At 44.4% G+C, this 13,140-nt stretch overlaps 1 protein-coding gene across 1 annotated transcript in view; it reads right to left on the reverse strand.

The window, feature by feature from the left end:
• LOC147748427 (LIM homeobox transcription factor 1-alpha-like) overlaps positions 1-12,576 on the reverse strand; it is a 64,634-nt gene extending 52,058 nt beyond the window's left edge. Inside the window, exons 1-2 of the mRNA XM_086936436.1 lie at positions 12,361-12,576; positions 10,289-10,446 (exon numbers count right to left, since the gene is read on the reverse strand). Coding sequence (XP_086792562.1) covers positions 10,289-10,446; positions 12,361-12,535 — 333 coding nt within the window. The 5' untranslated portion in view covers positions 12,536-12,576. The remainder of the gene's footprint in view (positions 1-10,288; positions 10,447-12,360) is intronic.
• Positions 12,577-13,140: the final 564 nt, after the last annotated feature.

The following is a 13,140-nucleotide window of genomic DNA, read 5'->3' on the forward strand; positions in this document are numbered from 1 at the left end:
ATTAGGGGATGAGCGCACGCTGAGAAGCTGCCTTTGATGTGGTAATGCGAGGCAGGCAGGCAGGCGGCTGGTGGCATTGTGCACGCGCTTTTTAGGGCTTGCGCTTGCGCAATGACCTAAAAAGCACATGCACTCAAAGGAATCGCCAGTGGAATCGCCAGTGGTGGTTAAACACTGGATAAGCCCCTATAGAGCTTCCAGCTGTGCGCATGCGCACAGCAGGCGAGCCCTAAAAATGGGAAATCACCAAAGAAGTGAAAGGCTTCCCCTGACAGCATTATGCTGAAATATTACTTATTTCAGTGGCTGCCAGAACGAAAATCTGGAAGCCAGTGTAGCTTCCTTGAATGTCTTCCTAAGGTAGGGTGACCACTACTCTGCTAATTACATGGACTGTCTGTAAATGTAACCTAATGTCCACTGCTTTGTAGTGACAGTGCACTGTGTTGTGGATGTTGGCACTCTATGCCATTTGCAAGAGAGACCATTACTTAGTCAGTGATGGTGCACTTTGCCACTGGTGGTGATGCACGGTTCTACGGGTGATGGTGCAGTATGCCCCGGGTTATAGTTGAATGTGCTGTGGGTAGTGGTGCACTGTCCTATGAGTGTTTTGTATATGATGGTGAACTATGCCTTTGGTGGAAGTAGACTATGCAGTGGCTAGTGGCACACTGTCCAGAGCATATGGTGATGCACGGTTTGCACTTCTCTGGTATGATGACTGAAGAGTGAATGTGTGGGATTTTCAAATTGTTGTCTGTGCTTCGTATCTCTCTCTCATTCATGTTTATAGGTTAAAAAGTGTAATTGTTCTTCCATCATTCTTGGTGAACATATTGTGTGTATGCTTGCTCAAAGGGGCTTTGGTACATTGACACACATAAACACTACCTCTCTCAATGTGATGCAACTAATTACTCTACATTTCTCCCCCTCTCTGTTTCTGGACTTTTACTACCCCTGAGCTGGAAATCCACGTTTATCAACAGAGCACTACGTCTTGTACTGTCATTTAGGGTAAGCGGTCTCAATCGCGTGGTAACTACCCCTTATGACAGATGTCAAATGTAGCAAATATTTGCTAGTTTTTAATCTGTAAATAAGTCTAGTTACATACGATGCTCAATACTGCTGTGTATTGCACCAAATAAAGAACATAAATCTACTATGACCTGTTCTTGCGTCTACAGTCTCTTTAGTTACTGTCATTACTGCTTTACTTACTCAGATGTATACATAAAATTGTCCTTTTGTCCTGAATTTTGACCCTTTTATCGGTTGTGATTGTTATGCTTTTTCTCTTCTAGGTATTCTCCTTTTTGCTTACACATGTTATCCATTTAAAGGTGAATGTGCATGATTGATATGCAATGCACATTTATTTAATGTCACTTTTGCCCCTTGCAACATGATAATTGAGTCTGAGCGAGTATATTCACAGAATTAGATCGGAGCTTGCTTTTTTCTTCCAAATGATTATATGAAGTTGTGAACATAGTTCCATGGAATGCTGTTACCAATGTTTGTTATTTGTTGTTATTGTTCAAAGAACACCGCCTCACAGAGTGAAAGTAAGTAAAAGGGCACCAGGCTGTTTTTCCGCTACTCATTTATCTTGAGACAGGCCTGGCTGAATTGCATTACTAACCCTTTCTGAAGGATATAGGAAGGCAGTTCGACTTCACTTGCTGAGCATATCAGCCTGGCTGTGAACACAGATGAGAATAGAGCACCTTTCTATTATACTGAACATTAAGACTTATTGTTCAAACAGGCGTGTGGGTGTGATCCACCTGAACCTCTAATTAAGCCTTCTTTTGGTACTAAGATAATTTTAGTAAGAAAAAAATGAGGGTGGGATTGTTCTAAATAACACAGCCCATATGATAGAGTATTCCTTGCTGTTTACGCTTTTACTATTCTCTTTCTCCTTCTTGTAGTAACAGTTCATAATGCGTGCACCAGGATAGGAATTTGTTTTTAACTATAAATCTTTAAAATGTACCATGGTTTCCTAGTTTTCTTGATTGTGCTCTTCCTTAATGAAAGGGGGTTTTAAGTTCTACTCTCTAGCCCTGTGATTTCTCAGAGGATTGATTGTTAACTGAAACACAGCTCATTCAAATACTACGCAGTGAGTTGTGGGGCGGTTACAGTCCAATTTCTCTTCTGTTTCTGGCTGACATATTGACTAACGGCCAGATTCATCAAGGTAAAGAATTGCTAGTCCTTAATAGCGAATTTTAAGGATTCGCTATTAAGGACTCGCAAAACAGGATTCATGTAGGAATCTCAATTGAATTTGCAATTCCCACTGATTCCTTATTTGTGATTAGCTAATTGCTAATCACAAATAAGGAATAACTCCCCATTCATTCCTATAATCGCAAATAAGGAAGCGATTTCAAGGGTGCCAGGGGTGTCCAAAGGACACCCTGTAGCACCCCTGAAATGTAATCTACATTGGTGTTGCGCACACACATGTCCAAAGGACATGTGTGTGTGTAACATGCAACTTAGAAAAATGCATTTAAATGCATTTTTCTAAGTTTTCGCTATTTACCACGAGGTTTGATCTCGCAGTAAATAACGGCCCAAAATTGCGATTTCGCAATTTTAAAATGGTTCATGAGTTGCATTTGAGGAATCTCAAATAGAGATTCCTTAAATGCAATTCCTCGCAAATGTGCGAATTATTTAATAGCGATTTTTGCATTTGGGATGATGAATCCCAAATGCAAAAATTGAGCTCGCAAAGGGCCAGATTCTCAGAATCTGGCCCTTTGCGAGACGATTTTACTTTCATGAATCTAGCTGTAAGTCTTTAGTGCCAGAGAATCTAGAAACCCGAATTCTGGGCTGTGTTCTAGAAAATGTATCTGTCCTGCAATTGTAAAGTCTCTGCCCAGAATGTACCTCTTGCAGGTGGTCAGTCTACCCATACTTTTTAATACTTGGTATTCGTTTTTGCACTGCTAATGACAATCTTGAGGTACCTCAGTTCGAATAGACAGGAGGAAAACTCCTGCACTTTAAAGATTCATTTAACTTTGAATTTGGTTTTCATTTTAGGAGTGTGCATTTTATTTTATATGCAGTTACTTCTAGTTACAGAATATTTTGTTCTGGGTCTGACCCTGCCCAGCAGGGCTGGACTGGCTACCGGGCGTTTTGGCGTGCTGCCAAGCTGGGGGATGATTTTGTTGATGGGGACCTGCGTGTGCTGAAAAACATTTGTTTTGCTTTGTTTATTTCAAAGCACACGCTGGTCCTCATCAATGAAATCAGCCCACACCACAGTGAAATTAGCCCCCAGCTCGGCAGAACACCAAAACGCCCGGTAGCCAGTCCAGCCCTGCTGCCCAGATGCACTGACCCTAACCCCCTTGTGCTGAGGATCACAGTGCCCATACTTTTATCTTGCACTTCGATTGCTAATAACATAAATGTTAATTGCATTTCTACGAGTAAACGAGTGATTACAGTTCCGGCACCGTAGTGGGCCAAGTTTGCACTGTTCTAACAAAACAGTGTAAACAAACACAATGTTAAAAATGTAGCTACTAAGAAAATCGCAGATAATGCTTAGTGTGTGATTACCCCATTTGCATATGTTAAAAAGAGAGATCCAAGAATAGGCAATGTCTATGAGGTTCACAAACACAGAGGAGCAAAACCTGCAAAAAAGATTGCTACTTTATAAAGACTGGAGCTATTCTTTCCTCCAGCTGTCCTTCCCTCCTAAACTATAACTTTCTGGACCAGCAACAGAGCAGGAAAACATATGCCTAACATGGCTCCAATATTACAAGGAAAAGGTGATTTTTTTTTTTAATGAGCATACCCAGGCCATTTTGTTCATGCGCAAGACAAGACGTGAATTGGCCGCGCTTCACTGAACTAAGTATCTTTTTTCAGTGTTCTCGTAGATTTACATGAACACCCTGCACAATACATATTAGGGGCCTAATTACTAGTCTGGTGGTCCTCAGACCGCCAGAACCGTAATGGGGCGGCAGTGGCGATCTTCCGACTGTCACATTACGACCTTGGTGGTCGTGCCACCATGTGACCGCAGACTCCGCCAGAGAACCGGCATTCACTGGCGGAGGCGCAGCAGTCCTGAGGCAGTAATACGCCTGGCAGGACCGCCACGATCCTGCCAAGCAAATTATGACTTTCCTCACCGCAGCTCATTTCATGGACTGTCCTCCATGAAAACAGTGGTGGTGAGACCTTGTGTTTCACTCCATGTGGATGCACACAGGGCATGCACCCCCAGTTCCAGCACGGCATGGACTTCACAGTAAATAACGTGCTGGAACTACCTTTGATGTTCCGATTGCGATGCCTTTTTATAGGCACAGCCGTGGGAACGCCAAGGAACCACCTGCCATTGACTAAAAAAGTAATTATATAGCGGGCGGTTCTCATGCTGGTTTGGGGGTGCGGCGTGGGGCGATCCAGCTGCAGCACCGCCAAACTCGTAATCGGGCCCTTAGTGTACAGTGAACGTTACCATTATTGGAAATACACACAATAAGAGCTTTTGCGATGCAGATATGTTATGTGACCATCAAAACATTGACTATTTTATGGAAGGAGCCAAAAATGATTTAGCTAAGTACAAAATGTGATAGGTGATGTACTCGGAGCTTTTGCCATCCAGTGGTGCTTGGCACAGACAGAAGCATACGGAACTTCTGAGAGCAGAATATCCTTGTTTGGGAAGAGACTAGCACTTAAAGGAAATAATTTACAGGTTAGGTAAAAATCTCATTGTCGTAAATTGAAGCCCCCTCCAGTGTTTGCGCTGATTGCACTCTTGCACGTACGGTTATATGTGCTGCGATTGGCAGCTTTTAATTTGTTTTCTTTGTTTTGCTTCCCCCATGTCATGTGTTTGTATGTTGGAAAACGGCAAACGCTGAAAAATGTATTACAAAACAAAACAAGCATTCGAAATGCAATAGGTCTCGGATTTATTTGAGTTAGAGCTAATGGCATTGTAAATTGCAATGTCTTATAGCCATGTGTTATGGAGTGTATGCATGTGGTGTGTAATGGAATTATGTGGTTTGGATTGGAATTGTTCACCCTGCACGCTCACACACTGTTCACCCTGCACGCTCATACACTGTTCACCCTGCACACTCACACACTGTTCACCCTGCACACTCACACACTGTTCACCCTGCACACTCACACACTGTTCACCCTGCACACTCACACACCCTGCACACTCACGCACTCACGCACTCACACACTCACGCACTCACGCACTCACGCACTCTGCACTCTGCACTCTGCACTCACTACTCTGCACTCACAACTCTGCACTCTGCACTCACTACTCTGCACTCTGCACTCACTACTCTGCACTCACTACTCTGCACTCACTACTCTGCACTCACTACTCTGCACTCACCACTCTGCACTCACTACTCACTACTCACTACTCTGCACTCACTACTCACTACTCTGCACTCACTACTCACTACTCTGCACTCACTACTCTGCACTCACTACTCACTACTCTGCACTCACCACTCTGCACTCACTACTCACTACTCTGCACTCACCACTCTGCACTCACCACTCTGCACTCACTACTCTGCACTCACTACTCACTACTCTGCACTCACCACTCTGCACTCACTACTCACTACTCTGCACTCACTACTCACTACTCTGCACTCACCACTCTACACTCTACACTCACTACTCTGCACTCACTACTCACTACTCTGCACTCACCACTCTGCAGTCACTACTCTGCACTCACTACTCTGCACTCACTACTCTGCACTCACTACTCACTACTCTGCACTCACTACTCACTACTCTGCACTCACTACTCTGCACTCACTACTCTGCACTCACCACTCTGCACTCACTACTCTGCACTCACTACTCACTACTCTGCACTCACTACTCTGCACTCACTACTCTGCACTCACTACTCTGCACTCACTACTCACTACTCACTACTCTGCACTCACTACTCACTACTCTGCACTCACCACTCTGCACTCACTACTCACTACTCTGCACTCACCCCTCTGCACTCACTACTCCCTACTCTGCACTCACCACTCTGCACTCACTACTCACTACTCTGCACTCACCACTCTGCACTCACTACTCACTACTCTGCACTCACTACCCACTACTCACTACTCTGCACTCACTACTCACTACTCTGCACTCACTACTCACTACTCTGCACTCACTAATCTGCAGTCACTACTCTGCACTCACTACTCACTACTCACTACTCACTACTCTGCACTCACTACTCTGCACTCACTACTCACTACTCTGCACTCACTACTCACTACTCTGCACTCACCACTCTGCACTCACCACTCTGCACTCACTACTCTGCACTCACTACTCACTACTCTGCACTCACCACTCTGCACTCACTACTCACTACTCTGCACTCACCACTCTGCACTCACTTCTCACTACTCTGCACTCACTACTCACTACTCTGCACTCACCACTCTGCACTCACTACTCTGCACTCACCACTCTGCACTCACTACTCTGCACTCACTACTCACTACTCTGCACTCACTACTCTGCACTCACTACTCACTACTCACTACTCTGCACTCACTACTCACTACTCTGCACTCACCACTCTGCACTCACTACTCACTACTCTGCACTCACCACTCTGCACTCACTACTCCCTACTCTGCACTCACCACTCTGCACTCACTACTCACTACTCTGCACTCACCACTCTGCACTCACTACTCACTACTCACTACTCTGCACTCACTACCCACTACTCACTACTCTGCACTCACTACTCACTACTCTGCACTCACTACTCACTACTCTGCACTCACTACTCACTACTCTGCACTCACTACTCTGCACTCACTACTCTGCACTCACTACTCTGCACTCACTACTCTGCACTCACTACTCACTACTCACTACTCACTACTCTGCACTCACTACTCTGCACTCACTACTCTGCACTCACTACTCACTACTCTGCACTCACTACTCACTACTCTGCACTCACTACTCTGCACTCACTACTCACTACTCTGCACTCACCACTCTGCACTCACCACTCTGCACTCACTACTCTGCACTCACTACTCACTACTCTGCACTCACCACTCTGCACTCACTACTCACTACTCTGCACTCACCACTCTGCACTCACTACTCACTACTCTGCACTCACCACTCTGCACTCACTACTCTGCACTCACTACTCACTACTCTGCACTCACCACTCTGCACTCACTACTCTGCACTCACTACTCTGCACTCACTACTCTGCACTCACTACTCACTACTCTGCACTCACTACTCACTACTCTGCACTCACCACTCTGCACTCACTACTCCGCACTCACCACTCTGTACTCACTACTCTGCACTCACTACTCACTACTCACTACTCACTACTCACTACTCTGCACTCACTACTCTGCACTCACTACTCTACACTCACTACTCTGCACTCACTACTCACTACTCTGCACTCACTACTCACTACTCTGCACTCACCACTCTGCACTCACTACTCACTACTCTGCACTCACCACTCTGCACTCACTACTCACTACTCACTACTCTGCACTCACTACCCACTACTCACTACTCTGCACTCACTACTCTGCACTCACTACTCACTACTCACTACTCTGCACTCACTACTCTGCACTCACTACTCACTACTCACTACTCACTACTCTGCACTCACTACTCACTACTCTGCACTCACTACTCACTACTCTGCACTCACTACTCACTACTCTGCACTCACTACTCTGCACTCACTACTCACTACTCACTACTCTGCACTCACTACTCTGCACTCACTACTCACTACTCACTACTCACCACTCATTACTCTGCACTCACTACTCACTACTCTGCACTCACTACTCTGCACTCACTACTCTGCACTCACTACTCACTACTCTGCACTCACTACTCTGCACTCACTACTCTGCACTCACTACTCACCACTCACTACTCTGCACTCACTACTCTGCACTCACTACTCTGCACTCACTACTCTGCACTCACTACTCACTACTCTGCACTCACTACTCTGCACTCACTACTCACTACTCTGCACTCACTACTCACTACTCTGCACTCACTACTTTGCACTCACTACTCACTACTCACTACTCTGCACTCACTACTCACTACTCTGCACTCACTACTCTGCACTCACTACTCTGCACTCACTACTCACTACTCACTACTCTGCACTCACTACTCACTACTCTGCACTCACTACTCACTACTCTGCACTCACTACTCTGCACTCACTACTCTGCACTCACTACTCTGAAAGCAGGCAAGGCTACCGACTAATTTTACACTGGTCACGGTTAACACTCTTATCTAGAAGAGAATAGACACGTTTCTCTCGGTGGGTTGAATTGAAAAAAAACACATGGCGCACCCTGGTGTCCAATAAAGAATAGGCGATCAGTAACGTGCACACTCAGAGAGCAGACTGTACTGAATGTTCTGTGTACATTCGCAGAATGCTTCAAAGCACATCTGACATCATTCTTTGCTCCCGCCATTCGGGTACTTTACACTGCAAACACCCCCGCAAGTCCATGCAATTAGAGGACATAACATTCTGAACAAGCACCTACCTCTCAGTGCCCTCACGGCGTGAAACTTCTCGATGCCGGCCAGGAAGAGAGCAGTGATTGGCGCGCGGCGGGGACGCTGGCGCCGTGAGCGTGCGCGCGACCGAATCCGCGCGTGGCCAGCACTTGTCGCACCTCTCCCATTGAGAATGCTGGGCGCGTGCCCAGCTCTTGTCTCCTTTTGTCGGCTTTGGAGACTGAAACGATTGCAATAATTATCTGCCGAGAACGCGCTTTCAGCGCGTCTCTAGGCCGAGACCTAAAAAAGGTTTGGTAAATGTATGACAATAAATTACCCATGAATGGCAACTTGGGGTGACAATTGCTTTCTCTATACTGCTCCCCGATACTCGTCTATGATCTATTCAAACTGAATATCTAGGTTTTAAAAGAAAGGATGGTTTAACATTTTGCTGTTTGATCAGCTGATATTAGTAATTATCACTCACTGCTTATTAACGTGCTGCATCATTCATTGTATATGTATTTAAAATCGTCGCGTTTTTAATAAAATAATTCAGAAAAGTATACAATGGCTTATCTGCGTGCGAAGTCATTCCTTGTGATGTCTGTGGGGTTACAGTTGTGATTTACTTCTGCTACCCCATAGTTTTGGAGAAATTACACCATTAAAATAATATGTACATGCTTCAGATTCCTTATGGTACTAACTTGTGAGGGGTATGTGACCGCGGTCAACCGGCAACATGCCTTGGAGCATGATATTGGGCCAATTCTTTTAAAAGGCATAGAATTGCCATTACTGGGGTTCAAATGTCATGTGAAGTAATTTCCTGTGCTCTCTTTGAGTTTTCAGTGCCTGTGATGTAACTTTTGCTTTTCCTAAGATTTTTGAGAAATGATACCGTTGATTCACCAATAAAAAATTGAATAGTACTGGTGGAGTGTTTGTGCTTCACTTGAAAGTTCTATTACGTTTTTACTGTAATGCACTAACATTTGCGCGGATCCGCCTGGAAAGATGTGCCAGGCCCAGATTTCCCGGTATACTACTGGAAATGCCTTGGAACAATGCCTGTGGGCTCCTATTCCTGGCGGAGTTGTACATAGTTTAGAATGCTGAACAGCTGGATTAGTCTCCCATCCCCCCTTCAAATATCATTTTTTTCCCTCTAAGGGTCAAACTCTTTCCCGATGTAGAAAGTTCTTCCCATTGACCCCAACAAATATGGGTGTTGTCTGTTCCCCTTCTCATCCAGGAAGTGAGTGACTCGAACCACTGGCTGGAGTAAATCTTTGACCATGTATGTGGAGGAAAGGGGTTAAGCTACAGTTTGAGAATGCCCACAAACGAACATGTTTGGATTGCCCTCTTCCCATCCCCTGAGTGGGATTTACTAGTGCTGATTTCTCCACACTCTTGGCAGCGAAATCCACAGTTGAAAATGCATATATGCTCACCAGCAATCCCTTTGTGAATTACTGGCAGGGGTATGTGTGATATTTTCAATTTCCATCTGTAAACATACGTTTGGGTGACAATACCTTTATGAATAGACCTCTGCATGCATGTATCAGAGGTGAAGTGCCTAATGTACTGGCCAGGGACCTATGGATCCCACATACGTGACCTTCACAGTTCCAAACTTTGCTGTCATTAGGTGCCGTACCTTTCGGCAGGGCTTGGAGGAGACCTCGAATGACGCCTTGAAGGCCCGCCGCTGCTGCGTGGTCAGGATTGTCCGTGGCCGCTTCGATCGCTTATGGTCTTTACTGTCATCGCCCCCTTTGCCTTGAGAGTGGCTGCCATCCTCATCTTCACTTTTAACTGTAAAAGAGAAAAGGATATGACGTAGTTACCTCCATGTTGTGACGCAGGAAAAATTCAGCAAAGCACAATATGGAGGGCCAATTCATGCTTCTTTTTAATACAGTAATGATAGAACCAATATATCGTATAGTCATATAAAACTGGTTTGATGTTTGACTTTACAAATTGTCAAACGTCACCTTTGAATATCAGAAAAAATAACTATTTCTTTCTACACCATGGGTTTCCATATTTTTTCACCATAGCCACATAAAACAAAAGTGCATTCCACAAATCTACACAGAAGATAACTATACAGCCAGAGGTTATCTCTAATGTCTGTTATGGATCTGTCCCTCCTGATCCAATGTTGTACATCCTTGTGATTCTGGCTCACCCTGGCTTTCTTTTCCTCTACTTGTGACCAGTGATTATAGTTGGACTGGTCTGCATTAAATTCAGGAAGCTTTCCTGGAAGACCTTTGCTTTTGAATATAATAATCTGGGGCAGAATTTAGCATGTGAAGGACTCTGTCAGAACTCTTTTAGCCTTTTTCATGTATAGGTATTAGTGCTTAATTTGAGCCGGTGGTTTCCGGTGCTCAGAATCGACACATCATTTTCAGCACAGGCACTAGTATCAGTCCACCACATGATGGCACTGTCTTTCTAAATTTGAGATTAGAAAAGTGTTTGATAATTAAATATACATTAATAATTACATTTCAGACTATACCACACATAGCTTTGGGTGTCCTGGAATAATTTAAATTGTCAGACTTGTAGGAGTAGGATTGTCAGTAGTTGTGTTGGCAGTGTTATTGGCAGCACTGGCAGGGGCAATGGGTGGAGCAGGATGGCGTGGCCTCCGCAGAACAGCACTGGAACATAATTTTTTTTCATATTAAGCACTGGTCGGTAACCATCTTCTTGAAATTTTACTTGTACCTTTCTTATTTCAAACACCTTTCTCCTTTGTCCTTGTGACCCTGATATATATCACAGTGCACAACAAAACTTATGCAAGTGCAGTGACGCCTGAAGAGGGAAATAGCAGACATACAATCACAATGTATGGACATCGACTTGGGTAGGTGTAACTAACAATTCTGAAAATTCAGCCAGAAATGAGGATTTTCAGCAGACATCAGTGTGGTACTAAGGTTGGGAACATAGCTGTTCCCAGGAAGGAGGTAATGAGGGATTGTGGAGTTCGCTGACGCCACCAAAATCCATAACTTTTTGAGTATTTACAAACCTTCCCAATGATTGTCACACTTAATGTTCACACCTGATGTACTTACTCAAAAAAAGCTGGGATAACTGTGACTATTGAATAAAAAAAACAGACAAACTCGCCATATTTTATGGAGGTGTAGGGCTGGGGTGTATGATGTCGGCTCCGGTAGGCCAGCTATGGACTAGTTTATCAGGATAGCACAAATTATATATTTAAATGAAAGGAATCTAAATGGAACTCAATCATAAATTGGTGATTCTGAAAATGTAGTCTGGATATTGGCACTCTTTGACCTACTTTGGACACGTTCTGTAGGAGAAATAGAGTACTCCAGTGAAAAAGAAACCATGTAAGTTATTGTAAACCAGCAGAATTTCCACAGGCCGAAAATCTACCAGTTTAGAGTTAGATGCATAAACAAAATGTACTGTTCTAATAGATTTCCAAGAAAAGATGCTTGTATTGGTGACAGTACCATGAAAAGAGTACATTTTTAAAAGTTGTAGGTGCAAGGTTTTGAATCTCAGTTGCGGTTTTCTTTTTGAATCAGTCCCTTCACAACTTCACACAATTTCCCCCCGACTTCACAAGTGTGAAGTGAGGTTTGGAAATGTAAGCCATCATGACAAGATGATAAGACATCAAGGGAAGTGGTTACAATTCCTCATTTGGCTGAAGGTGGACTTCCTTACCCGACTCCGTGGGGGTGGGGCTGATGGCCGACAGCATCTCCTTTTCTTTTTCATAGTCACTCCGGCAGAGGAGCTGCCCTTCCTTCAGCACAAACTCGTCCCCCCGCTGCAATCGGCGCTCGCACTCGCAGCAATAGAAACAGTTCACGTGGTAGACGTTGTCCAGGACCCGCATGATGAACTCAGATGGGTTTATCACCTTCAGGCAGCTGCTGCACTTCGTTGCAAAAAGTCTAGCAGGAAGGAAGCAACACACAAGAACCAATTAGTCCAGCATTCTCTTTTTTAATGCTAAGAGTAGGCAATATTCAGGATCAGGGGTTTCAAGTTTCCCAACTTTTCTTTCTGCATGGCTCAGTTTGGACTGGAGCCAGTACACATTACCACCTTGGTATGGACTCCCTACTTGTAATAGAAGGCCAGGAAAGAAGACACTTTTCCATTTGTGAAATGTCTTTAAATTCATGAACAACAAAATATCACATGCATGGGTCTGGTCTTTGAGAAACGTATAGAAAGAGCAGTCTTATCCCAGATCTCAAACTTCCTGGAAACAAAGATACTACTGTATGACCAACAAAACAGGCTTCTCCCCAGGAAGAAGTACTGAATCAGCGGCAATCTCCTTCTGGACCATTTGAGAACAACTGTAGATAGAAACAAGCTTTCAGCACTACTACGCCTCTACCTATCAGCAACTACCAGCACTGTGGGAATGCAAGTTCAAAAGCTAAAATAAATTGACATTTATGGCAACGTCTTCCACTGGATCCGCTCCTC

This window comes from Lissotriton vulgaris, chromosome 1_1 (genome assembly GCF_964263255.1).
Source record: "Lissotriton vulgaris chromosome 1_1, aLisVul1.2, whole genome shotgun sequence".
Classification (NCBI taxonomy): Eukaryota; Metazoa; Chordata; class Amphibia; order Caudata; family Salamandridae; genus Lissotriton; species Lissotriton vulgaris.